At 41.5% G+C, this 26,040-nt stretch overlaps 2 protein-coding genes across 3 annotated transcripts in view; one reads left to right on the top strand and one right to left on the bottom strand.

The window, feature by feature from the left end:
* ATP6V1A (ATPase H+ transporting V1 subunit A) overlaps positions 1 to 5,423 on the bottom strand; it is a 46,592-nt gene extending 41,169 nt beyond the window's left edge. The window contains exon 1 of the mRNA XM_004577893.3: positions 5,281 to 5,423. The gene's annotated coding sequence lies outside the window, so the exon portion shown is untranslated. The remainder of the gene's footprint in view (positions 1 to 5,280) is intronic.
* A 637-nt stretch (positions 5,424 to 6,060) lies between these two features.
* Positions 6,061 to 24,119, top strand: NAA50 (N-alpha-acetyltransferase 50, NatE catalytic subunit). Of its 2 annotated transcripts, none has more exons than XM_058661905.1 (5): positions 6,061 to 6,399; positions 19,365 to 19,498; positions 19,897 to 20,016; positions 20,219 to 20,285; positions 21,288 to 24,119. In XM_058661905.1, the coding sequence occupies exons 1-5, from the start codon at positions 6,392 to 6,394 to the stop codon at positions 21,463 to 21,465; spliced, it is 507 nt and encodes a 168-aa protein (XP_058517888.1). In that variant the 5' UTR covers positions 6,061 to 6,391; the 3' UTR covers positions 21,466 to 24,119. The 2 variants fall into 2 exon arrangements, with proteins under 2 accessions (XP_058517888.1, XP_058517887.1); XM_058661904.1 differs by having other exon boundaries at positions 6,063 to 6,399; positions 19,362 to 19,498.
* The last annotated feature ends 1,921 nt before the right edge of the window (positions 24,120 to 26,040 follow it).

The raw sequence follows: 26,040 nt of genomic DNA, 5'->3' as shown, positions 1-26,040 counted from the left end.
AAAGCATGTATTTTCAATACTGAAACAATTTATGTCTCATCTGCCATTTTAAGAGAAAATTCTTTCCTGCACATTCTTGCTAAAAACTTGTAATTTTGCTAATCACTGAAGTAATATTTCATTGTCACTATGTGGAACACTAGTAAGGTTATAAAACTTTTCACCTTTGTTGAATGTTGAGATTTCTCCCCTGTGAAGTCACATGGTCCCATGTTCCACCCATGTTTCTGTGGGTGGGCTTTTTTTTACTTTCTAAGAGTTGTTACAGGTTTTAACTCTTGGGCTGCCCACATTCCACACTCAGCTACCCGATCTGGAGCACCACCTTCCTGGTCTTGTGCACTCCGGGAGATAGGTCACAGCTCCAGTACTGCATTCCCTGCTGCCCATGCAGGAGACATGCCCTGAGTTCCTGGCGCCTGGCTTCAGTCTGGCTCAGTCCTGGATGTTGCGGGCATCAAGGTAAACCAGAATATTACTTTAAAAAAAATTAGGAGATTTCTATAGCAAGTATTTTATTATCTATATTTAAGCCTTACTCTATCTGAGATTATATACTGGCTCAACCTTATCCTCTTCTAGATCGACAGACAAGTCAATTTATTATATTTATAATATTTATATGTCTTTTCCCCCCGAAGAATTACCATTTTGTCATGCACTAACTTTCCAAATATAAGGGGATTTACTTCTGTTTTTTAATATGCTGGTTGACTTAATATATCTAAACCTAAAATATATTAAAATCTTACCAATTCAATTATAATTTCATTATATAAATAAGTCAAACATTTTCAATCAAGATATGCAACTAAGGGCCCAGCACTGTAGCCTACTGGCTAAGCTCTTCACCTTGCATGTGCCGGGATCTCATATGGGCACTGGATCTAATCCCAGCAGGCCTGTAGTTTAAATCTTTCCTAATTTTGAAAGTGATTTCAATGCATTTTCTTCGAAAATTTCCCATACCTAATCACTATTGCACACATGCTTTTCTTGGGTACTTTCTAATTTGATTAGCTGCTTCTATTTTACCTTTCAACAAAATAGTCCAAAAAAAATTTAAACTAGGAAACAACTGAAATAAAACTTCAGAGTCCAGCTGCATTTCACTAATCAAGCACATCTGGAGTATCTCTGCATCATGTCCTGTGCTACTCCATTCTCTATGAAATATGTTCATCATGTTTCAGAAAAGAAAATACTGTACGTTGTGGGTATTAATTTCTTTATTTTTTTAAAGATTTATTTATTTTTATTGGGAAGTCAGATATACAGAGAGGAGAGACAGAGAGGAAGATCTTCCATCCGATGATTCACTCCCCAAGTGACCGCAACGGCTGGTGCTGCGCCAATCTGAAGCCAGAAGCCAGGAACCAGGAACTTCCTCCAGGTCTCCCATGTGAATGCAGGATCCCAAAGCACTGGGCTGTCCTCGACTGCTTTCCCAGGGCACAGGAAGGGAACTGGATGGGAAGTGGAGCTGCCGGGATTAGAACCGGTCCCATATGGGATCTCGGGTGCGTTCAAGGCAAGGACTTTAAGCTGCCAGGCCACTGCACCAGGCATATAGGTATTAATTTATTTAAAAAGGTTCATCACCAAAAGAACAGCTATTTCTACCAATAGCATTCATCAAACTTGAAAGGGTCCAGTGCAGTAGCCTAGCAGCTAAAGTTCTTGCTTTGCATGTGCTGGGTTCCCAATCGCTGGTTTGTATCCTGGCTGCTCCACTACCCATCCAGCTCCCCACTTGTGGCCTGGGAAAGCAGCAGAGATGACCCAAAGCCTAGGGACCCTGCATCCATGTGGGAAACCTGGAAGAAACTCCTGGCTCCTGGTTTGGGTTTTGCACAGCTCAAGCCACTGTGTTCACCTGGAGAATGAACCAATGGAATGGAAGATCCCTGTATCTCCTTTTCTCTGACTGTGTCTTTCAAAAAAAAAAAAAAAAAAATCCCACATCTACAATGTGGACGAGGCATCCCAAGAACTTGGGCCATCCTCTGCTGCTTTCCCAGGTCATAAGCAGAGAGTAGGACTGGAAATGGAGCAACCAGAACACAAACTGATGCCCATATGGGGTACCATTTCTTGCAGGTAGAGGATAAAGAAAATACTTATGTACTTGAAAGGCAGAGAGAGACACATTGTGTTCACTGTTATGCAATAGGTCAGAAATTGAGCCCAGTTCTCTGTAATTGGGCAAGTAAAGTGAGCCATATAACATGACATTCACATATCACTTAGTTTTACTGTCACATAATTATCATCAAGGTTATCTTATACAAACAATAGTGTTGAGAGAAATAACTCTAAATATCAAACCTGTCATCTCCTCCTCCCAACCTTGTTTAAAGGGCATAGAACTAAAGCGGCAGAGCTGGGTGAGGAGCCTCTGGTCTCCCATATAGCATATTCCCACTTGCACCTGATACGCAGTCACTTTCTGTATTTAGTACAGTTCACTTCTCTTTCCTTCCTTCCCATATTTGAATAATAACCAGAAAAAAATTCATGGATAAAAGTGCATTTGTATCCATACAAGGTATGGCTAAAAAAACATTTCAACAGATAACTGCTATTAATATTAGTGAAGTTCATTGTTCAGGTTTTTAATCCCATTGACTCTAATTTGGAAGGTTATTATTAACAAGTGGAATCTGCAAGCTAATGTCTACTGCACAGCCTTAGAAGCAGCAAGGAACTCAACAGTTAAAGGGACCTAATCACCTTGTCTAATTGCAACTGTCCAAAACGCTCACTCAGTTAGCAATCTGCTAAGTACCTATCAGGTATTTCACCATTCTGGGGCTGAAAAACCCAAAAGGAAAGACACTGTCCTAGAACTTCTGGTCCCTTTATGGTTGCCTGAGAAACAGATCAGGCACCAAGGTGTCACAAGCGCAAAGATAAAGAAGACCATGTGTATTCCATAAAGCTGAGAAGCTGCTTTTCCTCGCAGGAGGGTGAGAACACCCGCAGCGCGATGCTAACAGGTAAGGCAGTGGAGACAAGGCAGCCCTCAGCACAAAACAAGGGGTGTCTTGGGCCCTAATGTGAAAGCCCATGGCACAAGATACGCCACAAATGCTATGTTTTTTTTTCTTCTCCTTTTTCTTGTCTAGGACTCATAAATGGCTAAAGCTAGTCTAAGCGAGGTCTTCTAATCTTCAAGCCACACACGTGCAGCGCACATGTTTTACCTGTGCACGTTAAATAAAGCCCTTTTCCCCACACAGTCTTTGCAGCAACGTAATCACCAACCTCTGCTGCTGATCTTTCAGATTTCCTCAAAGATCTCCATTACTGCCTTCATAAGTTCCCTAAAGTTGGAGAAACTGTGAAGCAAAACTGCAAACTCATTCAACCTCTTCTATACTGACATTCCCCCCTTCACCACCCAGGGCCTTTGAGGTTTTTTCTTTTTTCTTTTTTTTTTTTTTTCTCTCCCCCATTTGGGTTTCACCCAGACAGGACTGGTTCGGGCCACCAGATTACTCCAGGAACTATTTGATGGAATGTCCCCTGGGCAATGAAGCAGCACTGCCTTCCCCCACCCCCACCATGTCCTCTCCTCTACAGATCAGGAAATCTCACTTTGGAAAAGCAAAAAATTCAAGGTTAACAGTGCATTTGCATCTGCAGAAAGTATGGCTAAATAAGCATTTCAACAGATAACTGCTAACGTCCAGCAATGAACCGTAAGTACAAAATGCTAATGTTAGAAATGTAAGAGAAGTAGTAAAGTTTTGTATTTATTTGAAAGACAGAGAGAGGGAGAGAGCGCTTTACCTACTGTGCCAAACACTCACCCCTGCTAGCTTTTTATTACTTGAAGACAGAACAGTCTTTAAGGTTGTTTTTCTAGTAAGGAGCACCAGAAGGCCAATTTTTGTATTGTGAACTTAACAGTTTATTTACAAGCATTTTGGAAGATACAGGAGAAACAAAGTAGGTCAGTAACATTGACCACTCAAAGATAACGATTCCACCTTGCTCACTTCTCAGCTTTCTAATGGCTTCTTCAATCGCACCGGCTAGAAAACTGCAATATTTAGCTGAGAATATGAATTTTTCATTTTAATAAAAATTATAATAAATATCAAATATGTCCTCCTTATTACCCTTTTCAATGTAAAAGAAACAAGGAACTTTCTGAGTTGGTAGTACAAACAATTAGACTTTAACCCAGAAATGGAAGCCTTCTGTTTGGGTTCAAAACAGCCTACTAAAGCACACACAGAACAGGCTGGGCAAAAACCTAGGCAAAACAGTGTCTGTGTTTTTCACAAAACATTATTCATCAAAGCAAGAGGTCATTTGGAGTTTTCCAACTGCAGAAAGCTAAGGATAGATGAAGGTGTTACCTCAACACACATATGCCACAAAGCTCATCATGGGACTGACTGGGAGTGGCAATCAGGATTTTAGAGGAACACAGTAGTGGGGAGGGGAAAAAAAGGATGCTGGGAAAGAGAACATGAAATTAACAGTACCTACGCCTTCTTACCAAGAATCTCACAAACAGATCTGGTTTATTTTAATTTCTAGCCCGTCCCGCTTCCCTTTCAAGAAAACCCCGACACTTGTCCCTATGCTGGCCCGAGCTGCCTGCAGCCCTCACGCTGCAGCACCACCTCCCCACGCTTCCCCATTCAGTCAAGAATGTCGCAGTTCCCACACCCGCGGTTCCAACCGTCCTCTTCCTCACAGACTTGCTCTCGCCCTGCCAGTCCTACAAAAGCCTGGGAACACTCTCCCGCAAGGATGTGGGACCCGACTGTCAGGATTACCCAGAGCGCCCGTTCGGAGGGAAGCTTTCGCGTGACTCCGCAGTGAGGGCCCCATCAGTGACATTCCCTACCGAGCCAGTCTCACAGGAGACGCCCCCGCCTCCAGGGTTCTGCCTACGTGCTGGCTCCTCAGCGCCGGCTGCGGGCTGGGGGGGACCCTTACCAAGGAATACGCACCTCGGGAGGGTGCAAGCCCCTAGAAACGGATGAAGCAACCCTGACTACACCGAGTCCCGCACATTCCAAATCGGGAACTGGAATGACCGCATTCACTCCCCCAACCAAGCCCCAGGTGGTGGTGGGGGGGCCCACCGAGGCCGTGTTGGGGGGAGGGGACGGGAGGACCGAGGTCAGGAGACCTGGAGACACGAGCGCTCTGCCCACGTCCGAGTGACAGCGGGCGGGACGGCTCACACGGCCCGTCCTCCCCTGGCCACCCCCGGCACCGTCCCCACCAGCCCCCGGTTTACCGGCCGCCACTCACCTGCGGGAGCGCGAGGTGCAGAAGCAGGACGGATCGCAGACCCGGAGGCTCCGTCACTGCGGGAGGGGACGTCTTCAGCTGCGGGGGAGGGGCGGGCCCGGCCAGCCACGTGACTCCAGCTCCGCCCGTCACGTGACCGCCGGCCCCGCCCCGCCGCCTCCAGTCGTGGGGAGGTGGGAGACTGGACTGTTCGGGGTCTCGCCTAGACGGATTCTCTAGCGGTCCGAACACAAACTACACTTAAGGTTTTTCCTAAAGATTGGGTTGTCAAACGCTAGGGAGAAAGTGCGGAGGGCAAGGGTTAAAGTGCATGGCTAAGGAAGTGACGTCCAGGCCTCGCTCCCGGGAGCGGAAATGGCAGTGTCGTCCCACGCTCCCCTGTGGCCCGCGGTTCGAGTCCCGGGCAGGGAGCCATGGGCCCGTCACGCGTTCTTTAACAACGGCGTGCCGCGAGCAACCAGGGCGTCCGGCCGGCTGTTCATCACGTGAAAGCATGTCACCTTAGTTTCAAACACCTGCGTTACAAAGCCCTATTAGAAAAACAAAAGCAAAGCATTTGCAGGTCAATCTGGAAAGAACAGGGTCGGGACATCCTGAACTGACTGGTTTGGGAGAGACAACGCAGGGGCGGAAAAGGCTGGATTTCGCCGCCACGGCCTGCCGGGCAAGCCACCAGCGGTTGCGCCGTCCTGAGCGCGAAGCCCGCAGGCCCGGAGCCAAGATGGAGGGCGGGCGCAGAGGGGGCGGGGCGGTGGGGACTGCGGCTGCGCGCGGGGCGGCCGCCGCGCCGGCGCGCTGAGGGGCGGGCTGAAAGGCCAGCGCGCGGCGGCGGGTCCTGCTGGCGGCGGCGGGCGGGAGCCTGGTGGCCTGGGTGCACGTGTGGGAGCAGCGCAGGCGCCCTCGCGGCGGCGGGAGACCCGTCCCAGCCCCTCCGGAGGCTCAGGGCCGCGCTCGACGCTCGCGGGCTCTGTCCGCCGCTCCGCCGCGAGCGAGGAGGCCGGCTGGGGGGTATCGAGCGGCCCGAGCGCAGGGCGAGGCTGCGAGCTCTAGGCGGCGGAGAAGACGACGACGACGGCGGCGGCGGGAACGACGGCCTCAGCAGGCGGGGAAGATGAAAGGGTGAGGCAGGACAGCCGGGCACGGCCCAGCCGGCGGGGTGGAAGGGCCGAGGCCCTTGGAACGAAGGACGGAAGGACGGGAGCCCGGGGCGGACGGAGAGGGGTTTTCGGCTTTTCCAGAGGGGGGCGGAGGCTCGGGCCGGTCTGACTGCCGGGGCGGACGGAGGCGGGAGCCCGGGAGTGGAGGATTCCCGCCCGGAGGGCCGGGCGTGGGCCGAGCGGGCAGCGCACTGCGAGGCCTGGGGCCTCCTGCCCCGGACCGCCCGGCCGAGCCCAGCCTCCAGCCCGCCGCTTGAGATGGAAGGGAGCCTGTTTGTCCTCCATCTCGGATGCAGGCTCGGCACTGGAGCGGGGGGTGAGGGGGAGTCTCCAGGCTCTGACAACCTTTGCGTTTTGTTCAGCCTTGGGAGCTCTGCAGAATCTTCTGGAGAAGGGTTTGGGAATAAAGAGCCCGGGGAGGAGTGTGAAGAGCTAGTGACTCAACTGGATTTGGGTTGGGTCGGAGCGGGTGGAGGAGGGGGAGCGCGCGCGCTGCGGGGACTCGGGGTGCCCCGACGTTGGAGGAGGTGCTGCGGGTCAGTAGGTGGAGCTGTTGCTTCAGGCGTTGACTGTTGGCCCCCCGAGGGGCGTGAGGGTGTCCTGGGCTGGAAGGAGCGTTCGAGCCTTTCCCTCTTAAATCAAGGATTGTTTGTCTCCAAGGCCTGCTTACCTTTTCTGTTGTTCCGGTACATTACATAGCATTGTGCTCACAGCAGTGCCCGAATCGGCACTTCGGGAGCTTGGCCCTACAAGCAATAGAAGCTTGTAAATGGTAAAGCAGTGGAATGCTGGCTGTTGTTTTTGTTCTTCTCTATTAACGTAAGACCATCGAAGAATGGTAGTTGGACAGTAAATTAGTGAATATTTGAAACTGTCCAGCGGCTTGAGAGTAAAATAAGTTTTCTAGATAATCTCATGCTGCCTAAAGCAGTTTAATTTGATCCTGAATCTGAAACAAGTTACTTTATTGCCGTTTTGCTCTACACTCCAGATACTCATTCCAGTGGCTAATTGTATATTTGTGTAAAGAATCCTTCCAGTTTAGGAAACAAATTTTCACAATACCTATATTATTTCGGAGTTCTGCAGAGTTCCAGTTAGGCACTACTGAGTGTGGGTATTACGTCTGCCACCTGAATCATGGTTTAGCAAGTTGAGCTTTCTCTGTGATCCACTGTATTGTGAAAGCCGTGTTTTTCTAGTAGACGATATTGATTAAGTATGACTGCTGTCTTTCCTGTTTATGTTACCAGGGACACTGCACACGTTTGTCTTGTTCTGTCAAAGTAATAAAGTTGAGAAGTTATTAGTGTTGAAGTTGTGCTGTGATTTTTATAAAAGAGGACTCTAAGTAATTATTGTGACTGTTTAAAGTTTTTGATCTAGCTGTCTTCATGGGGTGTGGTGTTCTTTCAGGTACATACTTGGGCATAGAAATGGAGTCAGTGATATTCGCAATCTGTTCTCAAGATACTCAGATACCAATTGTCTTATTTCAAATGGATGCTTATGTGTAACCCAGTAACAGATCCCTAGAAATGAGCTAACTGGCTAGAGTTAAAGGGGACGTGAAGCTTGTGAGTCAAGAATAATAATGTTTGTAAAGCAACCAGAAATGAAGAGGCCTCACCTGTATAGTTCAATGGTTAGGATTGGGAGCACAATTATTTTTAGTGTGAACTTTTAGCATAATTTCATAAGAATAGAATCTGTATCTAAGGCACTGAACAAATGAGCACAGTGTGCACTAAATTGTTTGAAAGACAATTAAGTCCTTGGGTTTTATCACCATGTGTAATGTGGCTAGTGTCCTGTTGATTTGGAACAACCTGTGAAAGTGAAGCTGGTTATAATTATGTGGGTTTTTAATGAAATTGTAATTATTGTATATTATTTCTGAACAGTGAGTTAAAGTATATGAAATGAAACTGCAGAACTCTCAGATCAGTCCATTTGCACATTGCACATTCTTGTCTGTTGAAGGGCAGAGGGTTAGATAGGTGTTCATCCACTGATTGTTAACCCATTGGCCACAGCAGCCAGATCTCCGTCAGGCGGAGGAAGTATTCAGGAACTCCATCCTGGCCTGTCACATTAGTGGCAGAGATGAAAGTACTTTTTTGGTCTTTGCTTTCCCAGCAGAGAATTCAGCAGGAAGCTGAATTCAAAGTTGAGCAGCTGTGACTCTAATTGGCAATATGATTTGGTGTTGGAAAAGGTAGCTTAATGTGGACTCTTTTGAACTTTTAAAACTTATTAATCTTTTTATAAAATATATATATGTAAATTTTTAAAGAGTTATTGTCTAGGGCTTGGCGCGATAGCGCATTGGTTAAGGTCCTCGCCTTGTACGTCCAGGATCCCATGTGGGCTCCGGTTCTAATCCCAGCAGCTCCACTTCCCATCCAGCTCCCTGCTTGTGACCTGGGAAAGCAGTTGAGGATGGCCCAAAGCCTTGGGACCCTGCACCCGTGTGGGAGACCTGGAGGAGGTTCCTGGCTCCTGGCTTCGTATGGGCACAGCACTGGCCATTGCACTCACTTTGGGGAGTGAATCATCGGACGAAAGATCTTCCTCTGTCTCTGCTCCTCTCTGTATAGCTGACTTTTCAATAAAAATGAATAAATCTTTTTTAAAAAAGTTATTGTTTACTTGAAAGAGCTGGAAAGAGGGGAAAAAGATCTTCCATCTGCTGGTTCGTTCCCCAAATGGCTGCAGTGGCCAGAGCAGGGCTGGTAAGAAGTTGGGAGCCGGGATTCCCCTCCTGGTCTTTCATATGAGTGCAGGGTCAAAGACTGGAGCCATCCTGCACTACTCTCTCAGGCCTTTATCAGAGAGCTGGATGGGAAGTGGAGCAGCTTGGGACTAGAAATGGTACTCATGAGAGACTGGCACACGGAGGAGGGATTAACTTGCTATTCCATTTCATTTTGTATTTTAGTTACATTTTTAAAAAAATTACTTGAGGCAGAGTTACAGAGAGTTCTTTCATCTGCTGGTTCATTCCTTAAATGGCCACAACATCTGGAGCTGAGTGGGTCAGGAGTTGCCTCTCCATCTCCCAAGCAATGCAGGAGCCCAAGACTTGGGCCATCTTCTGCTTCCCCGGGTACATCAGCAGGGAGCTGGATTGGAATTGGAGAAGACAGAATTCGAACTGGCATTCACATGGGATGCAGGCATCTCAGGCCTCCGCTTAAGGTGCTACACTACAAAGGTGACACACCCCTGTCTTTATATTTTAACAACTGTAATTTGTGGGAGTGGTAGCAGTAGAACATTCCATTGTGTTGGGATGTGTTTTTCTTTTCTCTGTAGTAGATACATTTACAGTTTTTAACTACAAGGTATGTTTGTATCTTGAAATTTGAGTATTAAGAGATGTTGCTTTACTTGTACTGAAGTTGCTTATTCATGAGAATCTGGGAGATTGTAGCTTGAATTTGTAGGTGATAATCTGCTTGTTCCTGCCTGTTCCTCCCTAAGGAAGGTGATATTCAGCCAAGTTCCACACAGACAATCATGATTGATGTGAGTGTAATAGAAGATAAAATCGGTTCACCCTTGAATTGTAGTAAAGAAGTGCAAATTTGCCCTGGTAAGAATGTCTTTAGCAAGATAGGAATGCAGGTGGGAAACCAGGTATAGCGGTGGTAGAAACACAGGACCATGAATCATTGAAAGGAGGCCATTTTGATCAAATGTTGCTAGAATGTAAACATAAGGTGAAAGATTATGCAGTGGGAAACGAGTCTAGAAATATTTTGTATCTCTTAATGTGTTTATTACATGGGGTTGTTTTATGTGTATTAAAAAGCTATATTGCTGTTTTTGTCAGTGAAAATAAAAGAGCTGAGGAGGCCCATGTAGCATTTGACCATTTTCTATTAACTTGCAGTTCATATTTTTGTAGAACCAGTAATTTGTGATTTGTCCATTAAAATACTGAATTTTAGCAAGTACTTTGTAGTGTTGAGATAAATTGCTATAACCTACTGGTATCACAATTGTTTAAAAAACAGATGTAGCGTTCAAATATAAAGAAGACGTGAGTGGGACTTATAAAATGTCATGATCAGGTATAGCTATTCCATAATGCATAAGATCAGATATTTGCATATGTTAATGAAGATTAAATTTAGAAATTAAATGTTACTTATTCAGGTATGCATTGGTGGCTTGTGCTATGCTGCCATTACTGGTATGGTCTCTCAGAATTATAGAGAACTAATGATAAAGCTGTGAGCACAAGTTAGTCAGGAATTTCTGGGTTAGGCAAACCAAGAAAGAGGCCTCAGGAGAAGCTGTTTCTGGGAACACCTTTGTCAGCCGCCCAGCCTGCTGAATGTAAGCAAATCACTGTGCTACACAGACTTGTACATGTTGTGGCTGCCTTTGAAAACCTAATATAGGGGGAATAATTAATATCAAACTAGAACAGGATGTTCTTTGGAGCTCCACAGCTTGAAAAATGAAAATGTTTCTACGTGCCAGATAAAGCCAACATGATTCCCCCTGTCTGGTATGGATGACTTTGAGTTCTAATAAAAAGCTTTGTGATATCTCTCATGTACATAATTTCTCAACATATAATTTCTTTGTAATTCAATATGTTTTTACCAGCTCAATCTCACCAAGCATAACTTTTCGCAAAGTAATACCTGATAGTATTTTCTGTGAGAATCAGGCATTTGTTAAACAGCCTGCTGTCCAAATATTGCCTGCTATGACAAGTTGCCTTAACACTTAGGGCTTAACCTTGACTTTATTTAAGATCTCTGTGGTACTGGATGTTTCTCAGGGCACCCATGTTGCATGTAAAAACGCCTGAGCATGAGTATCCATGCAATCTGAGATGCAGCAGATAGTGGCTGAAATAATTGAGTTCCTACTTTTAATGTGAGAGACCTGCATAGAGTTCCTGAATTTTGGCTTGGCCTAACTCTGCACTTTGGCACTTGAGAACTAAACCAATAGATGGGAGAGCTCTCTCTCTCTGCTTTGCAAAATGAAATAAAATGATCTTTAAAAATGGCTTAATTCTTGGGCCCAGCATGGTAGCCTAGCAGCTAAAGTCCTCGCCTGGCATGCTCTGGGATCCCATATGGGCCCTGATTGGTATCTTGGTATCACTGCTTCCCATCCAGCTCCCTGCTTGTGGCCTGGAAAAACAGTCGAGGACATCCCAAAGCCTTCAGACCCTGCACCCTACACTCATGCAGGAGACTCAAAAGAAGCTACTGGCTCCTAGCTTAGGATTGACTCAGCTGCAGCTGTTGAGGCCACTTGGGGAGTGAGTCAATAGATGGAAGGTCTTCCTCTCGCTCTCTCCTTTTCTCTTTCCAATAAAAAAGTAAATCTTTTTTAAAAAATGGGTTAATTCTTTCCTAATATTTCTGGCTTGTTTGTAAGTGTGTTAGGTATATTATTTGTCTTCATTGGACTTGGCAAGCATGCCAACAAGCAATTACTCTATCAATGTCTGACCCCTCTGAGCAACCATCTCTGGTAGGAGAGAATGTGAGCAGCCTCGCCATGAGAAATACTCTTATGTCCAGCCACCTTCCGTACTTTGTCCTGCCTTTGTCTAGTGCACGCAAAGACCAAAGTCTACACAGAGCCTTGCCCACTTCATTGTACTGCTAAAGGAAAGAAAAAAATGGAATTTCAGTATCCTGACTACTATTGAATATTATTGTACCTGTGATTAGTAAAGGGAGAAATGGAACTGCTGTTGTTATTGGTCTAAAATACGTATTCCTGTTGTAGTTTGTATTGTTGTGCATTGAGTGTTAGTTGAAATCTCCTCATGGAAGTAATACATAAAGTATTATCTTTCATAAAGCATTCTTTCAAAACAACAGTGCTTTTGCCATGCCAGATTATTTTCTCTGTTACATTTTCTTAGGCTGTATTTGGAAATCCTTTGACTCACAGCTTTTTCTTCCAAGTATTAGCTGTGACTTTCAGCTTTGCAACATCTGAAGAAATATACTTATTTATTGTTATTCGTCCAATGTATATATTCCTGTTATTGTTTATTGTTGTGCATTAAGTGTTTTGTCAGCTGAAGTCTTCTTGAAAATCTTACATAAAGCAACAACCTGCAGTAACCAATAAACTACAAATGGCAACCAATGGAAATAACTTTCATTGAGCCCGGCAGCACCTAGCAGCTTAAGTCTTTGCCTTCAAAGCACCAAGATGCCATATGGGCACCGGTTCTAATCCCAGCGACCCCCACTTCCCTTCCAGCTCCCTGCTTGTTACCTGGGAAAGCAGTCGAGGATGGCCCAAAGCCTTGAGACCCTGCACCCATGTAGGAGACCCCCGGAAGAGGAAATTCCTGGCTCCTGGCTTCAGATTGGTGCAGCTCCGGCTGTTGTAGTCACTTAGGGAGTGAATCATTGGATGGATGATCTTCCTCTCGGTCTTTCCTCCTCTCTGTAGATCTGACTTTGCAATAAAAATAAGTCTATCTTAAAAAATAACTTCAGTCATGAAAATGAAAATGTGATGGATTACATTTATGGCTACAACATTTTTCAGTAGTGCTGTCACCCAACCTTGCTTTATTTTTCCTGTTTTGTCATATATTTAAACTTATTACATACTTTTTGGCAAGGTGTTAATCCTAATACAGTTATTTGCTGTAGAGGAACTTTTAGTGTGCTTTGTATATGCCTGAAGTTACTGAATAACTCTTAAATGTACATTTTTTCAAATAGATACATCAAATGGTTTTGAGGAAGAGGAGCACCCGGATTGATGTGCTGTTAAGCATAGTAAACTGGATTTTTAACACTTGACACAAAAATATTCATAATTGGTTTTATTTTGCTTGCACATGTAATCATTTTTCCTCTTTTTGTGTTAATGTTGATACTAGGCAATTTGGAATAACATGTGGCTGAAATTGCATTTCTCCTGTACAGTGTTATTTCTGTGATCTCTCCTGAAGTTTTTTGTCTTGTTAATGTGGATACTAGAAAAAGTTTGAATTACATATATGGTTGTAATTAAATTTGTATTTAGTAATGCTGTGCTAGGCCATTTCATAAAACCAAAGTTTTTTGGACCTGGCGTGGTAGCCTGGTGGCCTCGCCTTGCACATGCTGAGATACCGTACGGGCACAGGTTCTAGTCCCAGCGGCCCCGCTTCCCATCCAGCTCCATACTTGTGGCCTGGGAGAGCAGTCAAGGATGGCCAAAAACATTGGGACCCTGCACCCATGTAGGAGACCTGGAAGAGGCTGTGGGTTCCTGGCTTCAGATCGGCACAGCTCTGGCCATTGGGGCCATTTGGAGAGTGAACCAGCAGATGGAAGATCTTTCTCTTTGTCTCTCCTGCTCTCTGTATATCTGACTTTCCAATAAAAATAAAATATATCTTTTTTAAAAAAGGAAGAGAGTAGGAATTATGACACCCCCCCAACTTGTTCTGTGTGATTTTGGACAAATTACTTAACATCCATGACTGGATTATTGTAAGAGTCAAATGATCTCTAAGTTCTTTATATATTTCATTTTCACTTTGTGCTATACAACTTCAAAAGTCAGTTTGTACAGAGAAAGTCCCGCGTTTGTAGAGTCATATCCCCATCTTGTGGCACTTTAGAATATTGCTATTCAATTTGTCTTTACAATTCTGAGTAAAATGAATAAAATTGGCATTATCGTTAACAGCTGAGTATTTGGGTACTTGATATGGTTTGAATGTCTTCTCCAAAATTCAAGTCAAAATACATCCTATTTCAACCGATTCTAACAGTGTTGAAAGGTGGGGCTTACAAGTGGTAAGTGACCCACAGTTAAGAAGCCCACATCCTATAGCAAAGTGCTTAGGTTTTGATTCCTGCTCTGCTTCTTATTCCAGCTTGCTCCTTATGCACTCCTTAGGAAGCAGCAGGTAATAGCTCTAGTACTTTGATTGCCAATACCATGTGGAAAACCTAGGTGGAGTTTGAGCCTCCTGGAGTGGCATAAGCCTACCCCAATCTGTTGTGGCCATTTACGGAGTCAGTCAGTGGATGGAAGATGTCTGTCTCACTCCACTCCCAAGTACCCCATCACTTCACCCTTCAAATAAATTAAAGAAAGGTGAGGCCTTTAAGAGGGGATTAATACATTGAGGTCCTTACAACTGGAGGGCATGGTTGAAGACCCTTACTCTGTTATGCCTGTCATTCTTGGCATTCTTGGACTTCTGTTCCTGAGTACCATGAGATTATAAACAAGTTTTATTTACTACCTAGACTATTACAACAGCAGTAGATAATGGATTGAGACAATGCTTTTGTTTGTTTCTTTGAAGATTTATTTTACTTGAAAGAGTTACAGAAAGAGGGGTTGGAGAGAGAGATTATCCATCCACTGGTTCACTCCCCAAACGGTTACAGTGATGAGCTGGGCTGTTCCAAAGCTGTTAGCCGGGAGCTTCTGGATCTAATGCGGGTGCAGGGACCAAGCACTTGGCTCATCCTCCTCTGCTTTCCCAGGCCATCAGAAGGAGCTGAATCAGAAATGGAGCAAGCAGCTGGGCTGGTGCAGATATTGTAGGATTCATTTCTGCTTGTGGTGTGGGCATCACATTTGGGCCCCAGTTCTGTCCTGGCTGCTCTACTTCTAATCCAGCTTCCTGCTGATGGCTGTGGAAAGCCGTGGAGGATGGCTCAAGTTCTTTGGCTCATGCAACCACGTGGGAGAACAGGAACAATGCTCCTAGCTTTAAATGGGTTCAGCTCTGGCTGTTGCAACCTTTGGTGAGTGAACCAGTTAGTGGAAGATCTCTGTGTCTCTACTTCTGTCTGTGTAAATCTGTCTTTCAAATAAAAATTTTTTAAAAATCTTTTTATTAAAAAGTGGAGCAGCTGAGACTCAAACCAGCACTCAAATGAAAAGCCAACACTTTAGGCAGAGGATTATCTGTTGTACCACTGCATTGGCTCCATTTTTTCTTTTGCTGTTTTGATTTGCTTTTGAGAGGTAGATGACATGTTAATCCCCACATGTCTCCAGTTACTGGGACTAGTCAGATCTGGAATCCAGTCTGTTATGTGGGTGTCAGGAACCCACTTATTTGAACCTGAACCAGAAATCTAACCTAGGCACTCCAGTATGGGACATGGATATCCTACTAAGCTAAGTACCTGCTCTGATACTACTAATTATATTGCTATGCTAAAACTTAGCATTCTTTTTTTTTTTTTTTTTTTTTAAGATTTCTTTGTTTACTTATTTGAAAGGGAGAGTGACAGAAGCAGACATATTTCACTTAATGGTTTGTTCCACAATGCTTGCAACAGCTGGGTCTGGGCCAGAGTGAAGCCAAGATCCCAGAATTTATGTGGGTCTCCTGTATGAATGACAGGGATGTAAAAACTTGGGCCATTATCTGGTGTTTCCCCAATGCATTAAAAGGAAGGTAAGAGTACTACCATTGATAGGCTAGGCTGTCATTCCAGGTAGTAGCTTAGCCTGTCCTGAAACACCCACTCCAGCATGCATTGTTTTATCTTATTCCGCTTTTCTAAGGCAAATGTTTTCTACGTCCATGTTGTAATCCCAACTATTGTGTTATCGAGATTGACTGTATAGCAAACTGAACTTGCTGACACAGATTAATAGCTAATGGGCTCTATAAAGAGACAGGCAAGTAGCTGTATTTTCCAAATCCGAGGATTTAATACAAATGTGTATAGGCATGTTTACAATTGCTGTGTCACATGTAGTCACAGCCTTTCCCACTTTTAGATGTGTACTCTGAAAATTTGACTATGGAGGCCTGAAGTATCTTAAATTTGACTAATGATCTGCAATTTTTTCTACGATTTAGTTTTCAATGGAAAGGCAGATTTACAGAGGAAAGGAGAGACAAAGATCTTCCATCTACTAGTTTACTCTCCAAGTGGCCACAATGACCAAAGCTGAGCTGATGCAAAGCCAGGAGCCAGGATCATTTTCCAGGTCTCCCATGCAGGTACAGTTTGTAAGGCTTTGTGCTGTCCTCTACTGTTTTCCCAGGCCACAAGCAGGGAGCTGGCTGGGAAGTAGAGCAGCCAGGACATGAACCAGCGCTCATATGGGGTCCCAGCACTTGCAAGGGGAGGATTTAGCCATGGAGCCATTACACTGGGTCCACAATTTGAAATTAAAAAAAAAACCAAGTATCACAAATTTCCTTGAGCTAAGAGGATAATCCCTTTAATAGCTGCTGGTTTCGGTTTTCTGTGATTAGAATTGTAAAGTCTGGTGGCAATAAGGACTAAGTAGATAAATGAGTAAAGCAGGAGAAGCCACAAATTTAGCTCTGTAGTGTGCTCTCATTTTAATACAAGGGTACTTCAAAAGGTTCATGGAAATAGGAAGATAAATTTTTTGAAGCCATAAGTGTTTTTTCCTAATGTGCAGTTTTTTATATTGCAAGCAACTGTGTAACTTGCAGTGCCCCAGGTCACAAACTTCTTTAAAGCTTTGCTATTAGGTTTTTTTCTCTAGCGACTTTGGATTTCCTTTTATATTTGAAGTGGTTTTAACTTCTAAAAGCCTGTGGAGTATGTAGTCTGATCGTCTCATTTTCTTTATTTCTGCGATTTCCTCATTGGCTTGTGTTTCATACTACATGTTCTTTGCTAAATTATACTTAGAAGTTGGTGACATTGCTGTGATATATTTAGAAAATCCACATCTTAAAATAATTTTGTACTAAGTGATAGAATTACAGAAGTATTTTGCTTCAGTCAGACATTTCATGTTAAACTATATTTAAAGTTTAATTTTGTTGATAATGTTAAGTTTAATAGATGTTTTGAAATTGTGTAGCATGTTCTAATGACATGGCAGGAATCAAGCTTAGCCAAAAAACAACTACATGTTTGTAATATCACAATTTTGTTTAAACACCTCTCTCTATATATAGATATATGTGTGTGTGTGTGCGAGTGAGATATTACATGTTTGTAATATCACAATTTTGTTTGAACATCTCTCTCTAGATAGATAGATAGTGTATATACACATATATATACACACCTACATAAAACACTCAGAAAGTATATAACTCATTTCTGGTCATGCTCTTCCCGGTTAAACTTGTTTTGCTAAATAATTTCTGTGATGGTGTACTTTTCTAAAAGATACATGCCTCTCTGTTTTAATTAGGGAGACATTAAGCTGTTTATTCCAAATGATTCATTCTTGTTTTCTTTGTTCTTCTCAACGTAATAGAAACTTTATTTATTTATTTAATTTTATTTGAACATGCACACACTTGCTCCTTTTGCCTGCTAGCTCACTTCCCAAATGGGAACAACCAGGGTTGGGCCAAGCCAATGCTAGAAGCCTAGATCTCACCCAAGTTTCTTGTGAGTGGCAGGGACCTAAGTATTTGGGCCATTTTCAGGTGCATTCCCAGACACATTGATGGAGAGCTGGATTGGAAGCAACAGGTGCTGTGATTTGAGATTCTTGAGTCACTATATACACTACAAGCTTTTTTTTTGTTTTCATTACAAAGTCAGATATACAGAGAGGAGGAGAGACAGAGAGGAAGATCTTTCGTCCGATGAGTCACTCCACAAAGTGAGCCGCTACGGCCGGTGCTGTGCCGATCCGAAGCCAGGAGCCAGGATCTTCCTCCAGGTCTATCACACGGGAGAAGGGTCCCAAGTCTTTGGGCCGTCCTCCACTGCTTTCCCAGGCCACAGGCAGGGAGCTGGATGGGAAGTGGAGCTGCCGGGATTGGAACCAGAGCCCATATGGGATCCTGGTGCGTTCAAGGCAAGGACTTTAGCCGCTAGGCCACGCTGCCAGGCCCTACTACAAGCTTTTGTGAACATTCCTTTATTTTTCAATTTGTCTTAATTCTCCTTTTAGATTATCATCTACCGTTAGGATGTTTGAAAAGGCATATAACATATTTAGACAACACTACTGTAGAACTGGCAGTGGAAAAATTGTGCAGATCTTTGGGTTTGCTTTGTTACATTTAATCAACCTTTACAGAAATAGTGAACATGAGTTATTTAAAAGTCCCTTTTTAACTCTAAAGTGAAAAGGTTTTATTGCTGATGATCTGAAACTTTTAATTTTTTGTCTCATGAAACCAGTTATTTTGATTACATGTGTTAGAAATGCTCAGACTGATTTTTTTTTTCAAAATATAAATTCATAAATCTAGAGGATTCTGGTTCTGAAAAAGTGTATGGATGTCCATAATGTAAATTTTGAACAATACCTCTTTGTTGCAGAATAGAAAGTACGTAGTTACAGCTACTTGAATGATTTTCTTGGAGTAAAATTGTAAGAGGCTGATTACTTGGACAAAGGGAATATGCCGTTTCAGCTTCTTAGTCCATGTTACTGAGTTATCCTCGTTCCCTCAGTTTACATTCTCATCTGCAGCATGTCAGATACCATTTGCTAATTTTGACAATTTTAGATAGCATTCATCTTTTCAATACTCAGTAGATGGATCTGAATTTTTCTGAGCTTTGAACTGTAGGGAAGCTTTAAAATTTATGGTAATTATCTCTTTTTCAAGTAGTTGTTTACTACATTTATCCTTTATTATGCACGTATATTATATGAAAACTATGAGTAGAGGTTTGATAGAATGACAGAAGTTCTTAATAAGTGGTGATGTTCACAGGAATACAAATTCAGTGTGAAAAGGTTAGATTTACTAATGTTAATAGAGATCCCTTTAGCAATATAGGGGTAGCTTGCTTTCCTTGGTTCTTCATCCGTGGACACTTCCTTCAGTATTTTTTAACATTATAAAAGTAGTGGATGTCATTCAGTCATTTATCCAGTGAAGTTTCCACAATTCAAATATAAGTGTTTGGGACACGTTGTTGTTAAGGTTTTCATTTTAAATGAGTGGTGCTAATTATATTTTATTGAGTACATTTTGATTTGTTCCAGTAGCCGGATCGAGCTGGGAGACGTGACCCCACACAATATTAAACAGTTGAAGAGATTGAACCAAGTCATCTTTCCAGTCAGTTACAATGACAAGTTCTACAAGGATGTGCTGGAGGTTGGAGAACTAGCAAAACTTGGTATATGGTTTTTCCCTCACTTCTTCAGTGTTCCTGAACTCTATTTTTAAATACCAGACCTGAAAGAACTAATACAGTATCCTTACTTAACAAATAAGGAAATGGAATGCTCTACATTTTGAGGAATGTTTCAGAGAAATCAAGATAAAATACTTGAATTTTAAAGTGAAATATTGAATGTTTGGGTTTTTTTTTCTATGTATCTGTGTATTTTCATTTAGTTTTACTTGAGAGGATGCTTTAATTTCCTGCAAGAGTACAAGTTTCGAGGTCATTAATATTCTTAGGATAACTGATAAAATTAAATGCTGACACCAATAGTTTGTTTCTTTGCAAAGGGAAGGAATTAAGCACTGTATTTGCTGTGTGAACTTTAATACTTATATTTTCTGTCACAGCCTATTTCAACGATATTGCTGTGGGTGCGGTGTGCTGTAGGGTGGATCATTCACAGAATCAGAAGAGGCTGTACATCATGACACTAGGATGTCTGGCACCTTACCGAAGGCTAGGAATAGGTACAATTCTTATGTTTCTTAAGCTTCTTTTAAGAAACATTGTTAATATACTTAACTATTAGTAAGTATGTTATTCCTTAAAAGAAAATGGGGAAAGGCTTTTGAATTATGGTTAAGATGTCAAATAGATGTGTCTATAATTAAGATGTTGATTTATGAGGATATTTACTTATAACTTGTTCTTGTTCCCAATGTCTAATAGGGACGAAAATGTTAAATCATGTCTTAAACATCTGTGAGAAAGATGGCACTTTTGACAACATTTATCTGTAAGTAAAATAATATTCAGTGTTCTTTAAAGAGTTTATTTAATCAGTTGGTGAGGGAAATCTCTAGTGAGATTTAAAACAGGATCATTTCTTTGTGTTTTTGGAAACACTGTGGCAGTATAGTTGATCTAAGTGTTCTCAGGGGAATTGGTTCAAGGACCACTCTGAGAAACCAGCGATCTGAGGAAATAATAATGGGAAAAGTACTGTTGTTCTTTTTTCTTTTTAAATATTTTCCATCCCTGATTGGTTGAATCTGTGAGTATAGAACTGGTATATATAAAGGGCTAATTATAGTACTTACAAAGTGTTCTGTGTTTTAATAAATTGATTAGAAACTTGATATTGCTGTACTATATTCAGATTAGAGTTCCGAAGTTAGGAATGAAACCAGGTTAAAACTCAGATGTTGCATGATAAAAACATTAATACTACTTCTTTCATTGTATGCTGTATGTACTTGGATTTTCCTCCAGGCTGTCAGTAGTGTGCTTATTTGTAGTAGAATTTATTCATCAAAATTAGATTATCTAACTGAAATCATATTTTTCTCTCAAGGCTATGTAATATTTTCAGAGTATAGCATGATGTTTCCATTAGAAGGAGGAGATAGGCATTTGAGGTCCTAATTTTCATGTTTTCTGAAGATGTTAATATGGGCTTTGAATCATCTCTTTTTAAATCCATTTCAAATTGAGTCTTTTTCAATTAAAAAATATATTGAAGATACTTTACACTTTTTTGGTTGCAGGTGTAAACACTAATTCTGAGCCTTTTTAATCTCAGCCATCTGTATTGAAATGTAGGGACTAGGTTAAAATCATAAAATTGTCATTCAAAACTTTCCTGCAATAAATAACTGATCTTTTGTGAGTGCTGATAACTATAAAGAAAATGTAACCCAATGTCTACAGAATTCCAGCTCAAAGCAATTTGACACTTTGTGGAAAACAGTTCAAAACTAATACATTTTAACTTTTTTTCCCTGCTCATGTACTTCAGGCATGTTCAGATCAGCAATGAGTCGGCAATTGATTTCTACAGGAAGTTTGGCTTTGAGATTATTGAGACAAAGAAGAACTACTATAAGAGGATAGAGCCAGCTGATGCTCACGTACTACAGAAAAACCTCAAAGTCCCTTCTGGTCAGAATTCTGATGTGCAAAAGATAGACAACTGAGCAAATGACAAATGAACTTTCTTGCACTTGCTTGTCGCCAAATAAAAGAGAGGCCCATTGATTCCCCCTAATCCTTTCTTTTAGCTTTCTTCCTTCCTTTTTCTTGTTTTTCTTTTCCTCTTTCCTGTAAAAGTTTGTTCTTTCAATGACTTAAAAAAATCATGTTTGGATTGTTTTAGTTCTCTTATTTTTGTGAGGTGGTTTGATTGAAGGAAAGAGAAGGTAGATATGTAAGATGTATGGTCCCAAAAATCTGGGTGTCAAATGATTTTGAACTTTTTAGCTAATTTTTGTTTGAATGTCCTGCTTTCACATTGAAGGGCAGAGCCTACAAAAACTTATTTCAGAAGACAAAAGAAGTAGCAGCAATATCTTGTTTTCTAAGTCATGGACACGTTTAGTGTGTTTGTGGTACTTTGCATTTTTCAGGACTGTGGGATAATAATCCCTTGACATTGCCTTCACTCCACCTTCTCTCACTCTCAGGAGTTGAACCATTGCTATCCTTGTAAGAAATACTAAAGCTTATTTTGGTTCCTAAAAGCAATTTATTTCTTCTCTTGGTGGATGGGGCAGTATGGGTAAGTAGTAGTATACTTTGGTTTAAGTATTGCTTTTCTGCTGGAGTGGGCTGGTTGCTTGCAGGTTTGGTTTTCCTGCTGTTGATTATTACTAGTGGCATTAACTTTAACAGTTGGGCTGGCGAGATTAATTTTGTTTTAATATCCCAGCTAGAAAATATGGCCTTTAACTGACCTAAAGAGGTTTGTTGTGATTCAAATTTTATTTCTCCTATTCTTTTTCTTCAGTAAATACAGTGATAGTTTAGTATTCAAAATGGAGTTGATGTCTTTATAGGTCAATACCCTTAAATAATCCTGTTGCAGATGTTTCTTTGACATAAAAAAAAAAAACTGAAAGGAAGGTTAGGTGTACTTGTGGCACAGTAAATGCATTTAGCATCGATAAATGCAGGCTGTTATAAGTGTGACCACCAATCATTTGCTAATCGGTAAGAATATCTAGACAGTATTTTTGAGAGTAACACAGCTGTGCTATTCCTTATCTGTTGGAGAAGATCCCAGATTTGCTTAGACTCTGCATACGCATTGAGTTTAAGGATTTGGGATAAGGGGAGTTATTAAACATAGTGCTTCTTTTGTTGCAAATGTAGAAATGCAAAGTATTAGTGAGCAGATGTCACTGTGACCTCTACTGACAGGACTGGTGTGTGCCAGATAGTTCTCTGGAGCTTAAGGAGAGACTTTGACAGATTGGTAACTTTCTCTAAGGAGATGTCTGAAATATTCATGTTTTCCTTCCATTTCAAACAGATTACCAGTACTGATGACCCAAAAAAATTGTTCTTGTTGGAGAACAGAGCTTTGGCTTTGAATGGAATATCACAATATTTATCCTGTTATACAAATGCTGATATAAAAGTCTCATCTCCAGATGTGTTAAATGACCGTTATTATGCAAAGCGTTTATGTACACTTTATTACCTTAACTTTATGTTTGAGAATGTGAAAGTACAAAGTACAGTAGACTATCAGTCTTGAGTGCCAAGAATAATACAGAAAAAATTAGTTGATGGGTGAATTTATAGGTTTCTGATCTCCATATAGCTAAATGTAGAAAGGACTGTACTGGTTTCCTGGGTATCAGTTTCTTAAACTTTTGAACAGTCTAAATCTAGAAGAAAATCTTAGTAGTAAGCACCTTTACCTTCATGAGTAAGTTTCAATTTGCTCTTGCCAAGAAAAGAGAGTTTGAGTCAGAGAAGGCATAATTAATTTGAAGAACTCAGCCTTTTTGTAAACTTCCAGATATCAAAGTAGATTTTGATATGTAATGACACTGCCTCTATTTCTACAACCATTTCACCTGGACTGTAATCAGTCCTTTGAATGTATCCCTAAATGTTATTGAAAAACCGAATAGCTGCCTCATAGTTAAAGTACACGTTATTTAAGGAGGAAAAAAATAAATTTTGAATTGAATGTTTTAGGCACCCTATTATAGATTTTCTTTTTTCACACTACTCAGTGACTTGTCCTAAGTTGTAAATGTTTGTAAAGGATTTATTGTTGTACATCAAACTTCCACTTACAGAGGAAGAGGAGATGGAAAAGGTAGAAGCTAAGTCTAGTTCATATATCTATGAATCAGTAGTGACTAATGTAATGTCCCATGTTGATTTGGTTATTTTGATATGTGAGAAAAATTATCTTTGAAGTCAAACAGTTCTTGTTAACTGGAAGATCACGGTATATTTACATCATATTTTTTAGGACAGGTAGTTTTTACTGTGAGCTAAAATTTTACTATAGATTATTTCCATTTGGGTTCTAACAAAAAGCATCTGTAGAGAATCTATGCAATATATAATTTGTCCAGATTAGTTTTCATTTTGGGAAAGAAGTTCTGAACTACATCTCAAAGGCAATTGCTCCTCAATTGAAAGCCCTCCAAAAAGAGAACTATTGGGAAACTGATGTGTGGTGGTAGAAAAAGAAAAGCTCCCTCAGTTTTTTGGAGGGGATAACTTTAAAAAAATCTAACGGCTAAGTTTACTTGGTGCAGAAAAGATTAAATTTGTCAATTTTAACATTGCTGTTACATCTAAAATAAACTTATGTGATGTTCTGGTAGTGATCTGTGGTGTCTGGATATCAAGGAAAATCGTGCTGTGCTCAATATAGTTACTGTGTATTGTTATTTCACATTTCACTAAAGCCATCCAGGTGTAAATCAAGTTACCCTTTTCACACCTTTTGGAACTTGATAGAACTATCCAACATCATCTGCAGTTTGATCCTAATGAGAGAAAAACAGATCTGAGGAGCTGTCCTGCTACTATATTTTGAGTATGACATTTTGAGTATGATGTAACGCTTTAGACTGCAAATTACTGTGTATAGATAACATTCGCAGTTTTTCTTTTTCTATGTGAGGAAGGAGTTCATAGTTGACTTGAAGCTGATGTTTTCCTGAATATCAAATGTGAATTTAAAATTATATCTTTAGGAAAATTAGCTCAAAATTTAATCTGTGCTCAAAGCTATTGAAACGGGAATTTTTCTGATTGCATTTGAGAAACAGTGACTGATCTTTGCTATTATGTCTTAACACTTCTTAACATATTCTGGAATTTATCTGCTTAAAACAAATTATCCCACGAGGTTCCCCCTCCCCCCTTAATCCTACACTGAGACAGGAATGAGCAGCAGTTAGCTGAATGGTTTTGCTCCGAGAGTTCATAAGGTTGCAGTCAAGTTGTCATCCAGTATTGTATCAGCTTACAGTGTTGACAAGCACTGCAGGAATCACTTAAAGATGGCTTACTCACATGGCAATAAGGTTCCTCTCTTCCTCGCTGTGGATCATTCTGTAGGACTGCTTGAGTGACAGCTGCCATCTGGCCTCTGCCAGTGGTCCAGGAGAATAAGCAGAAACATACTCTTTAGTCCCAGATGACTTTATATCTGTCGTAGTCTACAGTCATACTTGGCAACCATTGTACCAGCCTGGTACAGTGTGGGAGGGAATAACAAGGATATGAATATTAAGATAGAAGTTTGATGAGGTCTTTTAGGAGGCTGTCTCACACCACTCACTCTGGGAAATGCTATGTTGACTACCAAGGCAGGATAATTGGGGAAGTTATGCTGTGTTAGTCTCTCAAGTGTTATTTCCCGCATACAGGTTAGCATTTCTTTAGGAAAGCACTGCACTACATCACAATTCAGAATATAAAAGAAAAGGAATGATCTACAAGTACCTGTAGCTCATTTTAAAGAGAGGAAACTCAGATTGGTGGCTTTTTTAGTTGGCAGTTTTGAGTATTTCAGAGAACTTAGGTACTGTGTTCAAAAGTAGAAGCAGTGAGCCTATGGGAATTTTTCAAGGAATAACTACTGTGGCAGAAAGCCCTGGATTGAGAAACCTTGGTCTTTGTGTCCAAGGTTGACCCACAAGAACTTAAAAATACTACCAAATAAATGCAACCATAAGGGAGGGAAAAGGCTTACGATTGTGATAAAAGCCTGAATCTGTCATTTGGGGAGATACTCTGGATGGCATAATTTGTAAAGATTTATTTATTTATTTTTATTGGCAAGGCAGATTTACAGAGCCAAGGAGAAGCAGGTTCCCCATTCACTGGTTTCACTTTCCAAATGGCTGCAGTGACTAGCTGAGCCAGTCTAAAGCCAGGAGCTTCTTACTGGTCTATGTATGATCGCCAGGTCCCAAGGTTTTGGGCCATTCTCTACTGCTTTCCCAATTTGTAAGCAGGAATCTGGATGGGAAGTGAAGTGGGTATTCCAGGAACTGGCACCTTTATGGGATGCTGGTGCTTCCAAGGGGAAGATTGGGAGTGGAGCCCAGTTTTACTCGTTTGCTGTCCTCAAAAACAATGCGGAGCTCCCTGACATCTAAATGGCCTAAACCTTTAAGGATATGTACTTAGAAAATTTTCTTTGAACAATTTTGAGCTCATTAAGATCTCTTATCCTTATGAAAACATATTGCTTAGTATTGGAATTCCTTCATAAGGATGGCTTTCTAGCA

Source organism: Ochotona princeps, chromosome 3 (assembly GCF_030435755.1).
Source record: "Ochotona princeps isolate mOchPri1 chromosome 3, mOchPri1.hap1, whole genome shotgun sequence".
Classification (NCBI taxonomy): Eukaryota; Metazoa; Chordata; class Mammalia; order Lagomorpha; family Ochotonidae; genus Ochotona; species Ochotona princeps.
Note: the sequence above shows the minus strand (reverse complement) of the source record. Positions and strands in the feature narration are given on the sequence as shown.

Excerpts from the sequence above, each read along its gene's own strand:
- NAA50 (XM_058661904.1), top strand. Across the intron at positions 19,499-19,896 it reads TGGAGAACTAGCAAAACTTG|CCTATTTCAACGATATTGCT; the intron begins GTATATGGTTTT and ends TTTCTGTCACAG. Across the intron at positions 20,017-20,218 it reads TTACCGAAGGCTAGGAATAG|GGACGAAAATGTTAAATCAT; the intron begins GTACAATTCTTA and ends AATGTCTAATAG.